Source organism: Phaseolus vulgaris, chromosome 2 (assembly GCF_051622355.1).
Source record: "Phaseolus vulgaris cultivar YP4 chromosome 2, ASM5162235v1, whole genome shotgun sequence".
In the NCBI taxonomy this organism is placed as follows: domain Eukaryota; kingdom Viridiplantae; phylum Streptophyta; class Magnoliopsida; order Fabales; family Fabaceae; genus Phaseolus; species Phaseolus vulgaris.
This window is the reverse complement of record NC_143499.1, coordinates 16,755,321-16,779,199: the sequence shown is the minus strand read 5'-3', so window position 1 is coordinate 16,779,199 and position 23,879 is coordinate 16,755,321. Positions and strand designations below refer to the sequence as shown.

Here is a 23,879-nt window from a genome sequence, read left to right as displayed (position 1 = left end):
GGATGCGCTTTCTTCTTCCTCTACCAGATGGTGTTAAAAAGGGTGGGCCTGCGTCTGCCCCTAACTCCCTTCGAAAAAGAGCTATTGACAGAGATAAACACTGCTCCCACCCAACTCCATCCCAACAGTTGGGCTTTCGTGAGGGGGTTCCAAATTCTCTGCGGCTACCTAGGAGTTCCCTCCTCTGTGGACGTTTTTCTTCACTTCTTCGAGGTAAAGAAACAAGGGAAAAGTCTCTGGATGAGCTTTTCTGGCATCGCCGGGCGCATCATCCTGACGCTCTTCCAGAATTCGTTCAAAGGCTGGAAGGGGAAATTTTTCAAGGTACGCGCGACCAAGCGCGATCCTACTATTCTAGAGGGCTTTCCCCTGTACTGGACAGACAAGCCCATAACTATGAAGCCCTTGGCTCTGGACGAACTTGCCCCGCCTGACCGGGATATATGCAAAGCCTTGGCGGGATTGGGAATAGTCTTTGATACCGCCAAGCTCATCGCGAACGAATTCAATGCCCATGGGCTTTCTACATACTTCGGTATCTGTTCTTGGCGATTTATGATGCATTAGTTGCTATGGTTATCTGCATTACCGTTTTTCACTGCACAATGTTACTTGCATTTCGCATCTCTTCCTGTATTGTGAATCCACATAACCGCTCCAGTGCTAATCCTTGTTGTTTGGCCTGTCTTGATGTAGGATCGGTGATGGGCACTTCCAAAAGAATAATGTTGGCGAAAGCACTGAAGGAGGCTCGTGCCGCCAAGGCAGGCGCCTCCTCCAGCCCTGCTGCCAATCCGGCTCTCCCACCGGCTCCGTCACCGCCACCTCCCGTCACCGCTGAAGCTTGTTCTAGCCCATCTCCGGCGTCTCCACCTGGCTCCAAAGTGCTCCCGACTCCCAGTTCTCCTCCGCCTATCGCCGCCGTTCCCCTAGCTGCGGCCTCATCACCAGCTCTGTTCCGTCCGGTTGACCGGGACGTCTTCGTGCGTGGCCTCAATCGTCAGCTAAGGATTCCTTCCCACTGAATGCCTGCAAATTTCCTGCAAAACAGAGGACAAAGAGGCGCCCTAGCGGCCGTTTGCACTCCGACGCTCAAGTCAGCCAGCAAGAAACACCAAAAACTGTCCACCCACGTATCTGAGCACCGCGTGTGGCACTCTGAAGGGTGGTAAAAGAACTGTGTATATGTGTGTGTGTTGTCCCCTTCAGGCAAAAATATTCTCCAGTCACTTGTACGTAATCCTAAAGCACGGGCAAGCAACCAGAGAGTTTCTCGTAAATTTGCCAAAGGTTCCAACCCTTTTTCCGACATTCTCAGCGCTATTTAAACTGCCCCCAGCATTTAAAGCGCCTTAAAGCGCTTTTAAACTCAAACGTAACGCGCTCATTAAAGCGCTTAATTATGAAACGTAGCGCATTTAAGACGTTGAAACGCTTGGGAGCCATAATAGTACCTGAATGCCAAAAAGGGAAACTGTATTGAATATCTTTAATTACCTGGCACCTGACTAGAGGGTGTTTCTATTCCGGCATTGCTGTCATACACGTGGAGGGCCTCACGACGCCTTGACCCCATCTGGGGGCGTTTCTGCCCATCTGGGGACGTTTCTACGTGTGGGTCCTCCTGCTTGGGAGTGCTACTGCGCTAGGGGTGGCTTTTTGGGTGCCAACTCATGCCCCCAAGTATCTAGCCACTTACTCTGAGAGCGTATCTGCCTTCCTCTCACACCCTGCACCCGGTTATCTTGGGCGTGACCTTCCTCTTGGGTCGTATCTGTCCCGAAGGCGTCTCTGGGGCGGCAGGGGTACTTCGCGAGTCAGGCTGCCCTTCACTGGTACTATCACTATGGCCTTGAAGCCACCTTTTCCTTCTCTTTATCACTTTCCCGAGATATCGGGACCTGAGGCTTTCACACGGCGTCGCTCCCTCCATGGTCTTTCCTACCCATGGGTATCGGGGAACCACACCGTGATTGCCTCGCTTTTACACTGTTCGATCTGGCGACGCCCTCACCTGGGCGACGCCTTCACCTAGGCGACGCCTTCACCTGGACGACGCCTTCACTGAGGCGACGCCTTCACCTAGGCGACGCCTCCACCTAGGCGACGCCTCCACCTAGGCGACGCCGTGCCTTAGCGACGCCTTGTCGTGCCTTGGCGACGCTTCCTCTTGGCGTCCCTACACCTGGGCGACACCTTGAGCTGACTTTGACCTTCCAGTCGTTGACTTTGACCTTGACTTAGTCAACGCCCTGATACGGGACGGTACAAGCTCCAACCCCTCTCGACAAAGGAAAAAGGGTTTTGGAGATTCTGTCAGATGATGAGGAATCAGAGGGCGTGGCACCCTTCAGGAGGAGAAAATCCGCGCGGGTTCCTCTTCTGGTAGAGACGCCGCCGCCGGGAGGGAACCCCTTCATGGACAACCCTCCAAGCGCAACCTCACTCCCTCCTATGATTCTTCAAGAGGAAAGGGGCGAAGGTGCCGAATCTTCCCCTCCTCTGCCGCCGCCAGAAACCGCCGCTTCCCCGGCTCCCGACGCTGCCGCCCCTGACTTCATTGCCATTCCCCCTCCAATCATGCACCTGATGAGGGGTTTCAGTGGCGGGACTATGCCAGAAGGTACTGATAGGAGGGAAGGTATGCCTTTCTATTTGGGGGCCTTCTTGGCGGTGGCTCTTGAATGGCGCTCCCAGGCCAGAAACGCTGTCTTGCAAACTCAAACTCTCCAGGCCTTGGAAACGAAAGCAACCACCCTGGAGGAGGAGATGAAGGCCCTGGGACGCCAGAACGAGGCTTATTGTTCCTCTCTGAAACAAGCACAAGAGTCCAGGGCAGAAGCTGAGAGGAAACTGGCAGAGGCCTTGGAGCTCCAGGCTGACTTCTACGCTCGTGAAGTTGCTCTCCAAGTACAGGTAGCGGGTCTTCAGGAATTGGTCAAAGCAGACGCGGAAACTCAAAAGGACCTGAAGGACCGTTGCTGTGAACAAACTGCCAAGGTGGAACGGATGGAGGAGGAAATGGCCACGCAGGCCAAAGCTATGGACCTTCTCCGAGTTGACTACGACAAACTGCAGGTCGAGGTTAGCCGGCTTCGTGTGGAGAAAGAGGCTCTGTAGAAGCAGGTGGCCTCTGGAGACGCCGCCATTGAGGAGCTGGAGAAGGAGAAAAAGTCCCTTATCCAGGAGATGGCGGGCACCTTCGAGGAGGGGTTCCAAGAGGCCCTGTCCCAGGCGTCCTGCTAGAATCCTGGCGTCAACCTTTCAAACTGCGACCCCACACACCACGTAGTCGACGAGAAGGTCGTGCCCATGGATTTGAACGACTGAACTGCTGCCCCTCATCCGCCACCTTCCTCTTCAAGCTTAACTCTTCATTCTTTACCTTCGCTTTTTAATTTCATCTGCCAAAACTTGTAATTCTTTGAACTATCCACACTCTTGTTACTGATTCGGGACATTCGCATGGTTGTCATTATTTCTTTTTCACATACGATTCCGCCTATGCGATCTCGTTCTCATCTTTTCCCTTCATACGTTCAATTATTTTATCTGTATTCTGCCCGTTTCTCACACTTCGTTGGACGGTTTGGTATGATGGGGTAAGGTCGCTCGCCAACCCTTACGCCCATGGAGAGGCTCACTAAGTGGCGCCGTATCGTCCACGGGACGTCTCTGATACCGAAAAGCTCTTTCTTTGATCCTTTAACACTCGGCACCCACGCCTAAGGAGAGGCCTGCTAACGCAGCACCGTATCGTCCCCGGGTGTCTGAAACGCTGAGTGCTGTGGGGTTTTTGTTCCCTCCATGGTCTTTCCTGCCCATAGGTATCGGGGAACACCTTGCCGGTGACTCGCTGGCGTTTGACGGTCTCGTCTCCCTCCACGGTCTTTCCTACCTGTGGGTATCGGGGAGGCGACGCCTGCAACTAACTTTGCTTTTCTCTGATTTCTTCTCCCTCCTCAGTCTTTCCTACCTGGGGGTATCGGGGGGGTAACGCCAGTCGGTATTTGGGTTGGCGACGCCCGCGACTTCTCGTCTGTCGTCGCCCTTTACGTCTTTCCTGGCAACGCCTCGGGCGTCACCTTTACTTCGTCATCGACCTTAACTCTTGCCTTGGTCAACACTTGATAACAGCAAAGAGCCCAAGGCTTTGTCTGTGCCATCCACGTGGCGCTCCTCGTATAGCTGATGGGACCTTCTGTCATTCGACCTGATCCACGTGGCGCTACTTGTATGGTTTGTGGGACATTTGGTCAGTTCATCAAGACCTGACTCCTGCTATGCCCCTGACTCATTTTCGACGGCGGATCGTACCCTTGGACATTCTGTTGACGGGACATTTTCTGATTTAAACCAGTGGTGCCAGAGTCATCCTTTCATCTTCTGCCACGTGTATCGATCGTGCGGTGCATCCATTCACGTCGTTTGGCGCTCTAACCGCTTTATTTAACTCTTCAAGCTCTGAAACTATCTTCACCATTTTCTCACTCTTCATAACCTACTTACGTTCTTTCTTCTTGCACCCTTTCTTCTTTGTCGAAGGGCTGTTCTAACTGCTCCCCTCGCTCAACTCTTGCATTTCCAGCCATCTTGATCTTGTTAAAGAATGTCTTCTCACGATGCTTCCTCCAGGGTCCGTCCCCAAGACTTGTACCCTTGGGCCTCGGGCGAACTTCTTGATGAGTGTTCATGCTTGCTCTCCACCAGGGCCGTACGGGAACACAAAGGGGAGTTGTGTTCTTACGACCATCGGGCCTTCGCGAGGAGGCACGATGACGACATCGCTGTGCTCCCTTGCACTCTGGGGGAGCCAATGTGTGGAGAAGGACGAGCGAACGACGGGGTCCCTTTCTTTTACTTTTACCAGGTGGTGTTCAAGACCATCGGGGTGCGCTTACCCTTCTCCCGGTTCGAGAAGGAACTGCTGACGGAGATCAACGTGGCTCCAGCCCAGTTATATCCCAACAACTGGGCCTTTGTCAAAGCCTTCGATGTCCTCTTTGGGTTTCTGGGTTGTGCACCCTCGGTTGACCTCTTTCTTCACTTTTTTGAGGTGAAGAGACAAAGACACAACCTCTGGGTAACTCTCAGCAATGTTCCCGGAAGAGTTCTCTTCACACCCTTCCAAAGCTCGTTCACGGGGTGGAAAGGCCGGTTCTTCAAGATCTGCTGTACTGATTTTGTTCCCGACGCCCTCGATGGGTTTCCGCTGTACTGGGTGAGAGAGGAAAAGGCCCTCAAAGCCAAACCCCTCAAGAATCTGGCTCCAAGTGATCAAATAGCTTGCCGGATTCTTGCTGAGGCGGGAGGTTTTGACTCCGCTACGGTGATCAGCTTGGAGTTCAACGCTAGGACTCTTGAGAAGTACATAAGTAAGAACCACTGCCTTAGGCAACTTCGACCTTCGTTACTTTCTAACTGTGCCTGTCTTTCTTCACTGTGTCTCTAACACATCTGTTCCCTTTGTGCAGGTTCGAAAATAAGCCGAGAAAAGAGGACACGACTTACTCGAGCGCTGCGGGCTGGGAAAGAGGCTTCGCCTTCCTCCAGTGATGACTCTGATGAGCGCTGAGAAGCGGCCTGTTTGTGTTTTTGCATTTTGTACTGAACATTGCTTGTAACAACAATTTTCCAATATCATAATTCTTTACAACGCCACTTTACTTTGCATATGCCTCATATACCGCGCAACTTCCTTTCGTCTCGTTCCGCCAATGATGCATGCCTTCCCTTGGGCGACGTCTTCTTTCTGGGCGACGCCAAGACCTAGGCGACGCCTTCTTCCTTGGCGACGCCATGCCCTAGGCGGCGCATCACATTACTTCTAACAAGGAAAAATAATGGCTGAAAACCAAAGCACTTCTTTTTCTCAACTGGTTTTTCCATTTATTAGGGTGACCTCGTTAAAAAACCCCCGAAAGGGAAAAAGAGCGTCCCCTTCAACTAAATTGTTACATGTTGCTTACACAGGTCAACTGAAATAAAATTTTAAGTTGGCTGCATTCCAACTGCGCGGGATAGGGCCTCCATCTAAAGTCTTCAGGTTGTACGAACCGTTGCCCTTAGCCTCAGTAACTCTGAAGGGCCCGGTCCACTTGGGAGACAGCTTATTCTCCAGCTCGTAAGGGTGAGCTTTCCTCATCACCAGGTCGCCCACCTGAAACTGACGTGGCTTTACTTTAGAGCTATATTGCCGCTCCACTCTTCTCTTCATCGCTTCAGCTTTTATTCTAGCTTCTTCCCTGGCCTCTTCTAGCAGATCCAGGTTTACCCGCCTCTCCTCATTAGATTCCTCCACCACAAAGTTTTGAAAACGCGGTGAGCTTTCGTGTATTTCTACTGGAATCATCGCGTCCGACCCGTACACCAGACTGAAAGGCGTCTCCATAGTAGAGGATTGGGGCGTGGTGTGGTATGCCCATACAATCCTTGGCACCTCTTCCGCCCACGCCCCTTTGGCCTTCTCTAACCTTCTTTTTAACCCCCTCAGCAGAACTCTGTTTGCTGACTCTACTTGTCCATTGGTCTGGGGGTGTTCAACCGACGCGAACACTTGCTTGATTCCCACTTCAGCGCACAGATTTCTTAACTGCTGACTGGCGAACTGGGTCCCATTGTCAGATATCAGGCGCCTAGGTACGCCAAAGCGACACACGATGTTTCTCCACACAAAATGTTGTACCTTATGCGCCCTGATCTGTGCCACGGGCTCCGCCTCTATCCACTTAGTGAAGTATTCGATGGCGACGATCAGATACTTCATCTGCCTGATTGTCAGTGGGAAAGGGCCCAGGATGTCAATACCCCATGTGTGGAAAGGCCACGGGCTGTATATGGACCGCAACTCTTCAGGCGGCGCCTTGTGCCAGTCGGCGGGCTTTTGGCATTGCCTACACCGCTGGGCGTGCCGTGCGCAATCCTCTTTCACTGTTGGCCAGAAGAAACCTGCGCGTATTACCTTGGAGGCTAAGGATCTTCCTCCTACATGGCTTCCGCAGATGCCTTCGTGTAGCTCCGCCATTATCCTGGTGCACTCATCGCCACTGACGCATGTTAGGATAGGGTGAGTGAAGCCGTGCCTGAACAACACCCCATCCACCAAAGTATATCTTACGGCGTTCCTTTTGATTTTCTTACCCTCTTCAGGGTCCACTGGAAGGGCCCCATCCGCCAGGTATCGTTTATAGGTTGTCATCAAGGTGTCTCCCGTGGACAGGACACAAACCTGCAACTGCTCCTCCTCAGACGCACTCGCGTATATATTGATGCGGGGCGCCCTCTGCGTATCTTGGGTTAATGAGGAATGACTCCTCGGCCTTCCCCCTGATGCATAAATCTGGAGGACGTCCACCCTGTTGTCCTCCACGAATCGACGCGGAGCTTTGAGGGTCTCCTGGATCACTGTCCTCTGTCTACCCCCCTTGCCTGAGCTGGCCAGCTTTGCGAGTAGGTCGGCTCTGGCATTCTGCTCCCTCGGGACGTGTATTAACTCAAGAGCGTTGAACGCCCCTTTCAACAACTGGACGTATTTTAGATACGCCGCCATCTGGGGGTCCTTCGCCTGGAACTCACCCGACACCTGCCCCGTAATCAACTGGGAGTCGCTCTTCACTAGGAGGTTCTGTGCGCCCATCTCCTTGGCCAAGAGCATTCCTGCAATCAGGGCTTCGTATTCTGCTTGGTTGTTACTTGCCTTGAAGGAAAAACGCAAGGCCTGCTCGATCAGTATGCCGTCGGGTCCTTCCAGCACTATTCCCGCACCACTCCCTTGCTGGTTTGAGGAACCATCAACCGAGAGCAGCCACTGTGAACCCGCTTCCACTTCTTGCTCACCTCCGGGCGAAAGTTCTGCTACAAAATCCGCGTACACCTGCCCTTTAATGGATCCTCTAGGCTCGTACTGTATGTCGAATTCTGACAGTTCCACAGCCCAGCGTACCATTCTTCCTGCCACATCGGGCTTCTGCAGCACCTTCTGTATGGGGAGGTTGGTCATTACCACCACCGTGAAACTGTGAAAGTAATGACGGAGCCTCCTAGCCGAGAACACTACCGCCAGCGCCGCCTTCTCCAGTGCCTGGTACCTTGTCTCAGCTCCCTGTAAGGCTTTGCTTACAAAGTAGATGGGCTTCTGACTCTGGTCCTGCTCTTGTACCAACACAGAACTGATGGCCCTATCTGTTACAGTAAAATACAAACGGAGGGGCACGCCCGTTACCGGTTTGCAGAGAACCGGAGGCGTCGCCAGGTAATCCTTCAGTTTAACGAAAGCCGCTTCGCATTCCTCAGTCCATGCAAAGCGACTGTTTCTCTTGAGGCACTGGAAGTACGGGTGCCCCTTTTCTCCTCCGGCGGAAACAAACCTCGAGAGCGCCGCCATCCGCCCTGTCAACTGTTGAACCTCCTTTACCGATGTCGGACTCCGCATGGCGATAATAGCCGCACATTTGTCGGGGTTCGCCTCTATCCCCCTCTCGGTGAGCAGAAAACCCAAGAATTTACCGGCCTCTACCCCAAAAACACACTTCTCGGGGTTCAACTTGAGGCGGTATTTGGATATTGTGTTGAACAATTCCTCCAAGTCTGCCATGTGCTGCACCCTGTTCTGCGACGCCACCACCATGTCGTCTACGTAGGCGTATACGTTCCTCCCGAGCATTGGCGCCAGGACCTTGTCCATTAACCTCTGGTACGTGGCGCCCGCATTTTTGAGCCCGAAGGGCATCACCTTATAGCAATAACTGCATGTTTCAGTCATGAAAGCAGTCTTGCTCTCGTCCCTGGGGTGCATCTTGATTTGGTTATACCCTGAGAAGGCGTCCAGGAAGCTTAACACTTTGCTGCCAGACGCGCTGTCCACTAGGGCGTCGATGCTGGGCAGCATAGGAATCCTTTGGGCACGCCTTATTCAAGTCCGTGAAGTCAACGCACATTCTCCATTTTCCGTTTGCCTTCTTCACCAAAACGACGTTGGCGAGCCACTCAGGGTACTGAATCTCCCTAATGTGGCCAGCACTCAGCAGCTTCTGCGTTTCGTCTTTCACCACCTGTTGTCGCTCCTCATTGAACTTCCTCCTTCTCTGACGCACGGGGCGGACCGTGGCGTCCATGCTGAGGTGGTGGCACAGGAAATCGGGGTCGATGCCCGGCATGTCCGAGGCGGACCATGCGAAGGTATCCAGGTGGCGCGAAATCACTTCCGCCACCCCTTCCCGTTCTTCTGGACTTAGCGAGCTTCCTAACTTGAAAGCTTTGCCGCCAATCTTCCTTTCTAGGATGTTGGCCGCGGGTTGCTCCCTATTATCATCATCGGCGGGCGCCGCTTCTTCTACGGGCGCCGCCTCTTCCACGTGTGCTTCCTCCATTGGCACATCTGCTTCGGGCATCGCCCTTTCTGCTATGGCCTCTTCGAGCGTCTGCATAGCGGGCGTCGCCTCGATCATTGTTGCGTCCGCGCTCGGCGGACGTTCGTACACCATGAAAACGCTTCTCTTCGTCTTCAGGCTGTTTTCGTAGCATTTCCTCGCCTCCTCTTGGTCTGATCTGATGACTATCACCCGGCCACTGAGGTCCGGTAGCTTCATCTTCATGTGACGAGTGGAGGATATTGCACTCAGACGGTTTAACGCCGGTCTGCCCAGCAAAATATTGTAGGCAGAATTAGCGTTCACGACGAGGTACCGAATGCTCTCTGTTCGGGAGGCCTCTCCGTCTGTGAACGTAGTCCTCAACTCCAGGTACCCCCGGACCTCTATCTGGTTATCCCCGAACCCATACAAACATCCCGTATAGGGACTCAGCAGATCGGGGGACAACCGTAATTTATTAAAGGTTGACAGAAACATGACGTCTGCCGAGCTTCCTTGATCAACAAGCACTCTGTGGACCTTCCTTCCAGCCGTGACGACCGAGATGACAACGGGATCGTTGTCATGGGGCACCACATCTCGGAGGTCTCTTCTTGTGAACACAATATCTGACTCCCAGGACTCCCCCGAGAGCCTCTCTTCAATTGAATTCACCCCCCTCGCGTATTTCTTCCGCTGGGAGGCGGTGGGTCCTCCGCCGGAAAAACCTCCAGCAATGGTGTGGACCTCGCCAAGCACCGGCATCTCGTGTACTGGCTCATCCGCCGGCGGCGGCAGGGTGGCGGTCGTAGTGGACTCCACGACATAATCTTTCAAAAACCCAGTCCTCACCAGCTCATCTAGCTGGTAGCCCAACGACAGGCAATTATCAATTTGGTGCTCGAAAGCCTCGTGGAATTCGCACCAAGAGTCTTTACGGGGCCCTAACACCTTGTCGGTCTTCGCCGGTCGCCTCAGCCTCTCGGCTATGTTGGGCACGGCGATCAAATCCTTCAACTCAACCACGAAGTTGTACCTCGCCGGTCTTGCTCTTTCTCTGGTGGGGCGTTCGCCTCCTGTTGGGCCCCGGGGCTGGGGCTTTCTGGCCTCGTAGGGGCGTCTCGCCTCTGGCTTCTTTCTCCCCGTCATGGTCTCATTGACTCTGACGGGTTGAGCTCGCGCCGGTCCCCTCGGGCGTGAAGGCACGGCACTGGTGCGCTTCACACATACCTCCCCTTCCGAAGCAATATGCTCTACTGCCCTGCGCCGTAATTTAGCGAAAGTCCTAGGGCGATTGCGGATAATGGATTCTCCGAAGGGGCCGGGGCATACGCCTTTCACAAATGCGTACACGATCATAGGCTCCTCTGTTGTGCCAACCTTCACGACCTGGGCCCCGAAGCGATTGATATACTCCTTCAGGGTCTCTCCCTGATACTGCTTCACGTCAAACAGGTCGTAGGAGACCGGCGGCGGGGCCTTGTTGGCTAAGTACTGTTCTCGGAACAATCGCGACAACTAGCGGAAAGATGTGATATGACCTTCTGGGAGGCTAATGAACCAGTCCATAGCCATCCCGGTCAGGGTGCTCATGAAGAGCTTGCACTTGGCAGCATCAGAACCGCCTATCAGGACCATCTGCGTGTGAAATGCCGCGAGGTGCGTCTCTGGGTCCTCCATCCCAGTGAAGATTACCTTGGGTCCCGCGAACGTGTTCGGGATCGCTGCGTCTAGGATCTCCTGCGAGAACGGGGTGGAAAACTCCCTTGGCGGGGAATGGTTCTCCGTCTCGTCCTGCCCAAGCCGCCTCCGATCGTTTCTCAGGCCCTGGCGCAACTCCTCATTCACACGGGTGAGCTCTTCGTTGCGCTCATGCGAGGCGTCAAGATCTGCCTGCATGCGCTCCTGCTCCATCTTCGAATCCGCCATGTCCTGCTGCAGCCCCCTCATTATTTCCAGGACCTGCTACATGGATAGGTCTGCTGGGGCTGCGCGCGCTGCTCTTCGTCTGGTGGGGGCCATTGTCACTCCAACCTCCTTCAACGTTACTGTAGCTTGGTAAATGTTCCTCGAACTTGCGATGGGGCTGATGTTTTAAATCGGCCCCACGGTGGGCGCCAAATGTTCCGTCCGGTTGACCGGGTCGTCTTCGTGCGTGGCCTCAACCGTCAGCTAAGGACTCCTTCCCACTGATTGCCTGCGAATTCCTGCAAAAAAGAGGACAAAGAGGCGCCCTAGCGGCCGTTTGCACTCCGACGCTCAAGTCAGCCAGCAAGAAACACCAAAAAACTGTCCACCCACGTATCTGAGCACCGCGTATGGCACTCTGGGGGTGGTAAAAGAAACTGTGTATATGTGTGTGTGCTGTCTCCTTTAGGCAAAAATCTTCTCCGGTCACTTGTACGTAACCTTAAAGCACGGGCAAGCAACCAAAGAGTTTCTCGTCAATTTGCCCAAGGTTCCAACCCTTTTTCCGACATTCCCAGCGCTATTTAAACTGCCCCAGCATTTAAAGCGCCTTAAAGCGCTTTTACACTCAAACGTAACGCACTCATTAAAGCGCTTAATTACGAAACGTAACGCATTTAAGACGTTGAAACGCTTGGGAGCCATAATAGTACCTGAATGCTAAAAAGGGAAACTGTATTGAATATCTTTAATTACCTGGCACCTGACTTGAGGGTGTTTCTATTCCGGCATTGCTGTCATACACGTGGAGGGCCTCACGACGCCTTGACCCCATCTGGGGGCGTTTCTGCCCATCTGGGGACGTTTCTGCGTGTGGGTCCTCCTACTTGGGAGTGCTACTGCGCTAGGGGTGGCTTTTTGGGTGCCAACTCATGCCCCCAAGTATCTAGCCACTTACTCTGAGAGCGTATCTGCCTTCCTCTCACACCCTGCACCCGGTTATCCTGGGCGTGACCTTCCTCTTGGGTCGTATCTGTCCCGAAGGCGTCTCTGGGGCGGCAGGGGTATTTCGCGAGTCAGGCTGCCCTTTACTGGTACTATCACTATGGCCTTGGAGCCACCTTTTTCTTCTCTTTATCACTTTCCCGAGATATCGGGACCTGAGGCTTTCCCACGACGTCGCTCCCTCCATGGTCTTTCCTACCCATGGGTATCGGGGAACCACACCGTGATTGCCTTGCTTTTACACTGTTTAATCTGGCGACGCCCTCACCTGGGCGACGCCTTCACCTAGGCGACGCCTCCTCTTGGCGTCTCTACATCTGGGCGACACCTCGAGCTGACTTTGACTTTCCAGTCGTTGACTTTGACCTTGACTTAGTCAACGCCCTGATACGGGACGGTACACATAACAATTTTCTTGAATGGTTCAAGAGCTACGTAAGTGTAACCATAACCCACACATGCTTCTAATTTAATCAGAATTTCATAAATAAATGTAATGTTCTCTTATCACTACGACACAGGTTCATGATGAAAGGAATGTAATCGACCTAAACATGAAGGGACTTTCTTAGGACCTAACTCAAAGGCAACATCATGGAAAATGTACTTAGTTAATAGGTATACGTTTCATACAAAAGTGTACCGTCCCGTATCCGGGCATTGACTAAGTCAAGGTCAAAGTCAACTCCAGGAGTCAAAGTCAACACAAGGCGTCGCCGAGGTAAAGAGACGCCAAGTGCAAGCGTCGTCAAGGAGAGGCGTCGCCAAGGCAAGGCGTCGCCCAACCAGGGCGTCGCCAGATCAAACATTACTAAAGCAAGGCAATCACAGCGTGGTTCCCCGATACCCATGGGTAGGAAAGACCGTGGAGGGGGCGACGCCGTGGGAAGGCCCCAAACCCTGGATAACCAGGGATCAGTAATAAAGAGGAGAGAAAGGTGGCTTCAAGGCCATAGTAACAACACCAGTGTAGGGCAGCCTGACTCGGGAAGTACCCCTGCCGCCCCAGAGACGCCTTTGGGACAGATACGACTCAAGAGGAAGGTCACGCCCAGGGTAGCCGGGTGCAGGGTACAAGAGGAAGGCAGATACGCTCTCAAAGTGAGTGACTAGATGATTGGGGGCATGAGTTGGCACCCAAAAAGTCACCCCTAGCGCAGTAGCACTCCCAGGCAGGAGGACTCACACGTAGAAACGTCCCCAAATGGGCAGAAACGCCCCCAGATGGGGTCATGGCGTCGTGAGGTCCTCCACGTGTACGACAGCCAGGTCAGAATAGAAACACCCTTTAGTCAGGTGCCAGGTAATTAAAGTCATTCAATACAGTTTCCGTTTCGAGCGTTCAGGTACTATAATGGCTCCCAAGCGTTTCAACGTCTTAAATGCGCTACGTTTTCTAATTAGACGCTTTAATTGAGCGCGTTACGTTTGTGCTTAAAAGCGCTTTAAGGCGCTTTAAATGCTTGGGTAGTTTAAATAGCGCGGAGAATGTGGGGAACGGGGTTGGAACTTTTGGCAAATTTCCCAGAAACTCTCTAGTTGCTTGCTCGATCCTTGAGGTTAGGGACAAGGGACTAGGGAAAGATTTTTGCTAGAAGGAGAATACACACTACACACAGTTTCTTTTTTTACCACCTTCAGAGTGCCACACGCGGTGCTCAGATACGGAGGTGCACAGTTTTGGTGTTTCTTGCTGGCTGACTTGAGCGTCAGAGTGCAAACGGCCGCTAGGGCGCCCTTTTGTCCTCTTTTTGCAGGAATCCACAGGTAACCAGTGGGAAGGAGTCCCTAGCTGACGGTTGAGGTCGCGCACGAAGACGTCCCAGTCAACCGGACGGAACAAAAAGCATGAATTGGTGGTAAGAAAACAACCAATAATGACTTGTATGTTAAAGGTGTCATTGACGGAGGAGAAGACGAATTTTACGATATAATTCATCGTATATATGAATTGGAGTATGTTGATCTAAATAAGAAGATTCCACTATTCTATTGTGAATGATTTCATCCTACAATTAATATATAGTTTTTATTTGACTTAGCAGTAATATGATAAAATGAAGAGAAAACATTCAATTTAGTTATTAAAATTGTATTATTTTGTCATATTGATTTTTGAAAACTAAAATAAATAAATAAATAAGTAAGTTTTTTAAAAGATTTTATGCAAGTCTTTAAAATTATTATATTTTAATTTGGCTCTAGTCTTGAGATTTAAATAATAATGATATATAGATTAATTTATTTAAATTTAGAATTCTAAAATGTTTGAAAAGTTCATTTAAACTTTTTCTTAAATTTATAAGATTAGTATAACACAACATTATCATAGTAATTGTTTAGTCTAAAATGAAATCATAATCTTAATTCAGTATGAACAGAAGTTCTCCACTGAAGAAATGTATAAAGTATAAAATTTGAATTCATAGTATAAATTGAACTGGTGGCAATCTATAAAGTGTGAATATATTAAAATAGTAAAAGGAGGAAGAAAGGTGTCATACAAAAACAGGATATACCCCACACCTGATCCTAACAAGAAAAAACAGAAAAAAAATGCTTCAAAGTGAAGATAATATTTAAAAATGGAATTCGAATATGGAATTTAATCAGGATACAATTGATTAATTAAAGTGTAATGCACTTGAATAAATAATCTTTAAATTCCAAACATATTAATTAATTAATTTAAAGCACTTGCAAAAACAAAAAAACAGTTGAATTAGTAAACGCTGAATAACTAATAAAACTGATACGAGAGCCAGAAACTACACAATCACATGACACCACCAAACTAAAAAGGAGAAACAAAGCCACAAATTAGAACATTGCACATTACAGGGAACCGTTTCTGATCTTCAATTTCATTTGCATGTGCGTTTTACAGCATTTGATTTCCGCGTTGCATTTCGCGAGCAGTGATCGAAGCATAGCAACTGAGGAGGGCGGCAATCGGCGATGAGCACCGGCAGCAGCGGAACTTCCGGCACGGCGGCGAAGGAGAAGGCTCGGGTGAGTCGAACGTCTCTCATTCTGTGGCACGCGCACCAAAACGACGCTGCGGCTGTGCGGAAGCTTCTCGAGGAGGATCCATCGCTGGTGAAGGCTAGGGATTACGACAGCCGTACGCCGCTGCACGTGGCTTCGCTCCACGGTTGGGTCGAGGTTGGTAATTGCTTGCTCGAATTCGGTGCTGACATCAATGCTTTGGATCGTTGGAAAAACACTGTACTCTCTCTCTCTCTCTCTTCCTCTCGATGTATGTCGTGTAATGATTGATTCGTTAATTAAAGAAGATTTTACTTTTTCTGATGAATAATTTAGTGTTGCTTTGTTCTGGAAAGCCTTTGGCTGATGCAGAAGGAGCTAAAAAATTGGCGATGATTGAGCTTTTGAAGTTAAATGGAGGCTTGTCTTATGTAAGTATATTCAATGGAAGGGGCTTTATTTTGTAACAATGAAAATAGAAATGTTAGCACGTCGATTAACTGACACTGACACAGATTGTTCGAGCTTAATCAAATCCTCTTCAGTTCTAATCATGTTGCCTTATGAGGAGAGTGATACCTGTTGTCTCAAACCAAAAGATAAAATAAAAATGTATTTTCTATTTCATGAAAAGGAGGGAAGAATGTGTTTGTGATACTAATGTGCCTATGTGTTGTAATTCTTGATGAGTTTGATGTTTGATCACGTAGGGCCAAACTGGAAGTCATTGTGAACATAGCCCTGTTCTTCCCCCATTGCCTAGCAAATGTGACTGGGAAGTTGACCCATCTGAGCTGGATTTCTCTCATTCAGTTTGCATTGGAAAGGTGTTTTCTATATTTTTTTGATCTCGTTGGCATTGTACTGTATCAAGATCTTACTGTGAATTTTAGAACTTGCACTGTATTTATGGTGGTAGAGTTGTAAGTATGAAACTGTTGTCTTTATCATAGATTTATCGTATGTGAGTACACTTATTTGAGTCTTCAATTGTCACTCTTCATGATGATAATCTGGTAATTTATTATTTTTAATTTATTTATCTTGGTTTTTCTAAGTTTTTGAATTTCTGTATGCACTGTGTTTCTTGCTGTCAATTCTACGCGATTGCTTTACTGCTCCTGTCATTTTACTTGAACTTTGCATTTATACTGTTGATGAACCAAATCTGCTCTTGAGGTTTGGTCTTATTGTGGGTGCGTTTTCTGAAGGGATCCTTTGGCGAGATCTTAAAAGCCCATTGGCGTGGAACGCCAGTTGCCGTCAAACGTATTCTTCCATCTCTGTCAGATGATAGATTGGTGATGTAAGATCCTTTATTTAATTTCTAGAATTTTTCTTGATTTGATTGCTATATAGTTAACAGATTATCGGTGATGTAAAAGTCTTCTGAGTGCCTGTGGTCGATCAATGTGTTAAAACAAATACCTTGCTATAATCTGTCTTCTGTCAAGGCTTACTTGGGGCTACTGGTAAATCCACTTGGAGCCTGAGAAGGCAGACATGGTCCTCCAAAAAATTTCTAAAATTTGTTTTTTGTAAATTTGACTTTGACATTTACTTCTTTATTCAAAAAATGAACTTGTCCTTTGCAAACTAAAATTGTCTACTTCTGGACCCCTTGGCTATGGGTAACCATTTCAATAATTAAACTGTTTCTTGCGATGATGTTTGTTCTGTTTGAACCAGCTACCTCTTTGGGCAAAATGGCTTATTTAAAGCCCATGTATAATGAAAACCCTAAAAAATGAAATATGAATAATCAAAAGGAGAGAGAAGGCAATACACAGACAAACTTGTGATTAAGCTCGTGTATTTTCAGAAAGCGACCATTTTTTCTATCTTACATTTTTTTCAGTCACTTATCCTTTTATTTTTTGTTGATTACTTTTTAATACAGTCAGGACTTCAGGCACGAAGTTAATTTACTTGTGAAACTTCGACACCCTAATGTTGTTCAATTTCTTGGAGCTGTTACAGACAAGAAGCCCCTTATGTTAATTACTGAGTATCTAAGAGGAGTACGTGAATGCATATGACTAGACACCTAGGTTCAGATGCTCTGAACTTACGAAATCTTGTGCTTTAAGATTGAACTTTCCTAAATTCAATATTTCTTGTCATTTGTAGGGCGATCTTCATAAGTACCTCAAGGACAAAGGTTCTCTTAGTCCATCAACAGCTATCAACTTTGGCTTGGATATTGCTCGGTATGGTGTGTCATTTTTTATGTTTCCTTTATTTTTAATCAGAAAACCTCAAAGCAAGAGAGACATTAACCCCTAGATCTCTTCAACCTCTCTGTAAATCTGCTATACAATTATAAATTATAAATCACTCCTAAAATGGATAATTCTCGGGTGACAGTGATTGATAAGTCGAAACAACTGTTAAATTTGACCCCATCAAAGACCTGGGATTGCAAGGAGAGAACTCTTGCATAGGACTTTACACCGTTGCCCTCTACTTTACTGAAATGGATGGACGGAAGATATGCCAATCTCAAAAGAAGCTAGCCAAACCTACTAAAAAGTTTCCAGAAGTTTCCAAGCAACATCAAAATCAATAAAAGATTATTGTTTTAAATGAACTCCCAAAGCTCATAACTTGAGCATTGGTATAGAAAATAGTGTTTTACCGTCTAGCTTTACAATGCAATTACTATAGGATATTGTGAATGACTGATGTGCGTGACCTTGTAAAAGTCTTGTATCTTTATGGGTGTCTCTTTGCCTCAACTTATTTGAAATTGTATTGGACTCTGCTTATGGTTTTCTTTGATGTTTTGGTTATGGATGCTTCAAGGTGATGGCCTGGGAAGTTTACTGCATTTTTCCATGTTCTAAGATATTCCATCCCCTGTTTAGACAATGTATTCTACCCATGTCAATGATGTACTTTTCTTTATCTGCTACAAAAATAAAATAAAAAACCAAACGTTGTCAGTGTTATGAAGGGATGCAAACAAGCTGTTCAACTCAAATAACTCAATCACCTTTCACCTAAATCTGACTTCCTCACTTGCTGATAAGTGAACTACAAGTTTTGATGGAATTGGTTATAGCTTAAAAGTATAGGCTGTCTGGCTTTTCTTACGTACCAAGTCTTGGTGCTTGTTTACTTCTCACTACCATTGATGCAATCTAATGTTAACCTTGACTTAGACTATGACCCCAAGGTTCCTCCTAAGGAATAAGAATACTGATTTTGTACCTGTATTGAAGAAATTACATAGAGTAACACTTTTAAGACGTATATATGCCCTTTGATATGATTTTCTACGTGATTTTTTTTTCTGGTCATAGTCAGTTTTGCTGTGTATGATGAGTATGATGATACAGGAAAATGCTATCCTAACTTTCCATTTTTGTTTCAAACAAAAACTCTATTCACAAACTCACTTAAAAATCATTGAAGTTTTCTGTTATTTCTCTGTTAAAGAAACTGATTATTCTTTTTGAGGTGATTAGGGGAGGAGGCGGCCCTCAAGAATGTTGTCAGATGCATAACTAAGCCCATCATAGAGCATCATGTATTCTAACAATGCTGATAAACTATTGTTAGGAAATCTAAACATTTGAAAGCATGAAGCTTCATTGACTCTAACTATTATTCTAATCTATATTTTGTGAATATTGTTTGTAGAGGGATGGCCTATCTTCACAATGAACCAAATGTTATTATTCATCGAGATCTAAAGCCAAGGTAAATATGTTATTCTTACAAATTGATTTCAATTTTTCTTTCTCCTTGATTTAGAGTATGTAACATGATCTAGAACATGACAGGAATTTATTTATTTGTCGATACAATGCATTACACGTTGAAATCTTTTTTACCCCTAAAATTTCAGGAATGTTCTTTTAGTCAATTCTAGTGCCGACCATTTAAAAGTTGGTGATTTTGGACTTAGTAAGCTTATTAAGGTCCAAAGTTCTCATGATGTATACAAGATGACTGGAGAAACTGGAAGCTGTGAGTATGAGAATTTTCTTCAAATTAATAAGGGAAAAATGCATAGACATGCCATGAACTTTACCTTGTTTTCAAATATCCACCTTGAACTTGCATAATGAGGTGAGTGCTTAACTTTCTAAATCTGCTATCAGGCCATTCCGCTCAAATTAAGTTTAAATCACTGATAATAACTTGCATTGCATGAGATAACATCTAATTTGTTTGTAATATTTGTATTTTATTTTCATTTTCCATAAATTAAAAAATTTAGAATAATTAAAAGGAATAGAAAGTAAGAGTATTTTAAAAATAAAATAAAATCATGAGTAAGTACGAGATTATCAAATGAATTAATCAATACGCATGTCATATGATGAATGGTTTTTGTTACGCTTATGCATAAAGGAGTCTACCTAATTTAGGTTTAGAAAAGGTTAATATGAAATTGGAATTTTAATGTGGCTATTTCAAAATGAGGTAAAGTTGAAGGAATGTATGCAATTTTTTTAATTAAAAGCAGTAACATTTCTGCACAAAATTGAAATTTCCTTCTTTTGGGGGAAAAAATAGACCGCTACATGGCTCCTGAAGTTTTCAAACACCGGAGATATGATAAGAAGGTTGACGTGTTCTCCTTTGCAATGATTCTGTATGAGGTAATTCGGCACACATAAGGCTTATAATTTTGTTTGATAAAATTGTAAAAGTTGAAACTAGTTCTAAACTTCAAATTCACTATTCTTGTAATCTTCTTTGGATGGATCAGATGCTTGAAGGTGAACCGCCTTTTTCAAATTATGAACCATATGATGGAGCCAAATATGTGGCAGAAGGACACAGACCTTCTTTTCGGGCAAAGAGTTACACCTCTGACCTGCGAGAGTAAGTCATTTCTAATTATCCAGTTCCCCGCCCTCCCTCTCAAATCCAATTTCTTTTCCTTTTGTATCCCATTCCTGTTTGCTATTTGCAGAGGTATAACTTAGCATCCACTTCCCCCCTTCTTTTCCTTTTACACCAACCCAGCGTCTATATTGTTAGTGTGTGAACAGTTGTTAAAGCTTGTGACGATCTGAGTCATAATGAATGAGAATATGATTTTAAGTTACGAGAACAACAGTGAGACATTTATTTTTATCCTGCTTCTCTGTCGTACTTGGAAGAAAATTTTACAACTATGCTTATGCTTATGCTTATGCTGTGTGCCGCTTGGTAATACTCCTAGAGTCATAGTGTGAACAAGCATAAATATGAAATCTATAATTTTGAGATCACTTGGTAGTAGGTTATGAATGTTTTACAATTAGGATGTTAGAAGTTCCAGTCTAGTCAAATACTCATCTATCTCTGTTATATCAACTATTTCTTAGAGCAGCTTCAGGCTTGTAATTTGTAATCATATGGAATTTGACCTTGCATGTTCTTAGTTTAACAGATGAGTGCTGGGCTTCTGACATAAATAAAAGACCTTCGTTCATAGAGATCCTTAAACGGCTTGAAAAGATCAAGGAAAATTTGCCTTCAGATCATCACTGGAGCTTGTTCGCTTCATGAACCATTCGTGTCCAGATATTCAGATGATTATCTGCTATTACCTTTCCAAAAGGTTATCTCATCTACTGCTGCGGATTTGTCAAAGGAGCCAACTTGGAATACCTAGCTGGGGTCATAAACCGTGTTTTGAACTGTTAGGCTCAGATGAGCGTAACTGGTTGATGCTGATTCTTTTAGCAGGTGTTTACATTCAATTACTTTGTCTCATTAAAATTCTTGGCTGAGTTCCATTCAGCTATTCTTGTTAACAGATAATAGTGGTTGTTCGAGTGTAATATGTTGTGTACAAAACCCATTGAGGAAAAATATAACAATTCAAGCTAACTAATGTTTAAATTTTATCTTATGCTTGAAAACTATTAGTAGTTTCCATTTCTTGGACATTGTTTGACCAATTCATGTGTTAACTTCAGAAAGCATCACTGTGAAGGAACCCCAAAGTTTCAACAATCAATTACTTCTAGAGGAAAATACATTAAAAAGAAAAAGAAAATATACAAAAGAATGACAACCAACGATGGGAGGCAACACTTAACCAATGTAACAATCAAGAAAACTTATTCTAGAATCCAAATCTAAATTAGCAACCCTGTCAGCATATTTTTTTACTTCTCTGTATACATGAAAAACATAGTAGTCGTCGTACACATAGAAATGCAATTCATCTTTCCTAATAGACTACGGAACAACTGATGCAGCCTTGAAAGAAGCAACCACCAAGAAAGAATGAATCACGTGGAAACTAAAGTGAGGTGCATCTTCTAGCCAATGACTCTTCATTATAATTTGTTTTTCCATTAGTTTTTATTTTATTTTTTGCAGTAACTGTATTAGTGTTAACTGTTGTGACATCTTTTACAATTTATTCATGGCTCACGTGTCACTAAATTAGTCAAATTCGAGTGATAAATGGATGAAAGAACCAATTTGGTCTAACAAAAACTCTACAGAATCAAAGTAATAATTTTTAAAGAGACTAAACTGAAAAATAAAATAAAATGAGGGACCAAACTCTTTTTTAGCATAATTAATAGGTGCCGGTTGATTATGCATTGTCCAGAGAGTTCATTCTAATTATGTGATTGGACAAACTACCTCCTCTAGTCACTAGAGTACTTCTACAGTTACAATCATTTAGCTACTTTGTGATTGAGTTGTAGTTGTAGCTTTCGGATGGTGAAATTCGGAAGTCATATATTAGTTATTGATTTGTATATTCGAAACTTTGTGATTTGACTTACGGATATGAATATCCGAAAGGAAAAAAATTTAAATTATTAAGGACAAAATGGACATTTCACGTCAGTGTGTTAGGTGCAAGTCTGAATGATATGGTGCAAGGAGAATCTGCCACCTATTATGTTAGCTTGATCCCCTATGAAGAGGTGACCCAATACATATGTTAGGTACAAGAAGAAATTTCCTTAATGTAAACACAATAAATGATGATAATATCTTATATATTAATGATAATTTTTTTGTACAATATCATTGTTAAATTTAAAATGCAAAATCTAAGTATTAGAACTATGTCCATATCTCTTGCTATGTACAACACGTGAATGTCTGGTATAAAAGGTTCCTTCATTTGTGACGTCACATGTTAACCGCAATGCACTGTGTGGAGTACCTTCTACCACATGTTCACATTCGATTATGCACTTAGAATGTCGACGATCCTCCTGAATATGCATTAATTGAACTAGTGCATTAGACTCTTGAAAAATTAAAACAAAAAATCATGGTAACATAATAATGGAAATAACTCATCAGACAAGCATGTTTCTACTGTGACGATGGTCGTGTCTGACCATCATCTAAATTATGTCGTTGATGATGCAGCAGTACATAAGTCGATCTTTGTTTGATCGAGGAAGTATGTGGGGGTGTGACATTGATCTGAACCAATGCATGTATCTGACTACACAGTGTCACACGATAACAAGATTGTTGAAAAAGTGCAACAATTGGTCATCAATGATAACAACTACACCTCCTTCGAAAGGTGGGGGAGGCCAATGAATCGTTTGCTCGTACCCAAATTGATGTAGAACATGTTTGGGAAAATGATGTTGTGAGCATGTATTGAGCCAAATATATCCTGAGAACATGACTATCACCTCAAAGAAGTAACTAGGGCGATGGTCATCATAAGGACTCCAGAGCACCGCCACATGGGTAAGATCATCAATCTAGAAGTGCATAACGCCAACTATATATATATATGTATACATATATATATATATGTGTGTGTGTGTATATATATATGTGTGTATATATATATGTATATATATATATATATGTTTATATATGTATATATATATATATATGTATATATATGGCGTTCAATAAAATAAAGGCATGCATGAGAAAGAAGCTTTTGATATGTGAGAGTGATATCCCTGATTTCCATTCATGGAAAATTTTCATATATCCATGTCTGATCCATATTCTGATTGAATATTATTCATATATCTAATTAAAAGTAAATTTAAATCATTCAAATTATGTGCATTATTTACCTGTAACAGTGTCACATAACCTCCTAACCGCTTTGTCTAAGCATTCTCCAGCTGGTCGTACATGTGGTTGAGTGTGACAGCTCTCCATGCGTACCCATCGCACATCCTCAAATTGTCAAATAGTGGCAAGTATGACATGCTAACTAATGTCACACTTTTATCAGTAAAAATTATGTACCTAGCCAAATGGAACAAATAAATGCGAGTTATGAATTTCCATCTATGGTGTATGATGCACTCCTTGTACCCCAAGCGAGGTCAACTCAATCGAATGTGAGCACCACGACATTGTTGGGTTTATTAGTGTCTAAGTTCAAGAGGGGGGAGGGGGTGAATTGAGCTTATAAAATTTTCGCAAAGAATACTGTTTTCAAAGATCCTTACAGAAAATAACATATTGATTCAGAGTTAAATAGATTTATTTTTCTGATTTCATAAGCATTTCAAAAAATTAAATAGATTGGTTTTACAATCAATGGATTTAATTTCAAACTTTACAAATATGAACACAAGTAGATTTAACAAGCAGCAACATAGATATTTGAAAAAGATCCTAATTCAAAAAAGCAAATTTCAAATCTTTGAAACCAGTTTT

At 45.3% G+C, this 23,879-nt stretch overlaps 1 protein-coding gene across 10 annotated transcripts; it reads left to right on the top strand.

Annotated features, from left to right (window-relative positions):
• Window positions 1-14,909: 14,909 nt before the first annotated feature.
• LOC137810807 (serine/threonine-protein kinase VIK) lies at window positions 14,910-21,118 on the top strand. Of its 10 annotated transcripts, none has more exons than XM_068612258.2 (11): window positions 14,910-15,491; window positions 15,608-15,682; window positions 15,962-16,078; window positions 16,463-16,557; window positions 17,152-17,272; window positions 17,382-17,461; window positions 18,897-18,956; window positions 19,105-19,226; window positions 19,779-19,864; window positions 19,975-20,090; window positions 20,636-21,118. In XM_068612258.2, exons 1-11 carry the CDS (start codon window positions 15,222-15,224, stop codon window positions 20,760-20,762), a joined length of 1,269 nt encoding a protein of 422 aa, XP_068468359.1. In that variant the 5' UTR covers window positions 14,910-15,221; the 3' UTR covers window positions 20,763-21,118. The 10 variants fall into 10 exon arrangements, 3 of the variants coding, with proteins under 3 accessions (XP_068468359.1, XP_068468360.1, XP_090154450.1); XM_068612259.2 differs by having other exon boundaries at window positions 14,983-15,491; window positions 20,644-21,118; XR_011080970.2 differs by having other exon boundaries at window positions 14,988-15,491; window positions 19,105-19,328.
• The last annotated feature ends 2,761 nt before the right edge of the window (window positions 21,119-23,879 follow it).

Coding starts and splice junctions, on each gene's coding strand:
- LOC137810807 (XM_068612258.2), top strand. CDS start 15,222: ATGAGCACCGGCAGCAGCGGAACTTCCGGCACGGCGGCGAAGGAGAAG. Junction 15,492..15,607: donor TGGATCGTTGGAAAAACACT/GTACTCTCTCTC, acceptor TGTTCTGGAAAG/CCTTTGGCTGATGCAGAAGG. Junction 16,558..17,151: donor TCAGATGATAGATTGGTGAT/GTAAGATCCTTT, acceptor TTTTTAATACAG/TCAGGACTTCAGGCACGAAG.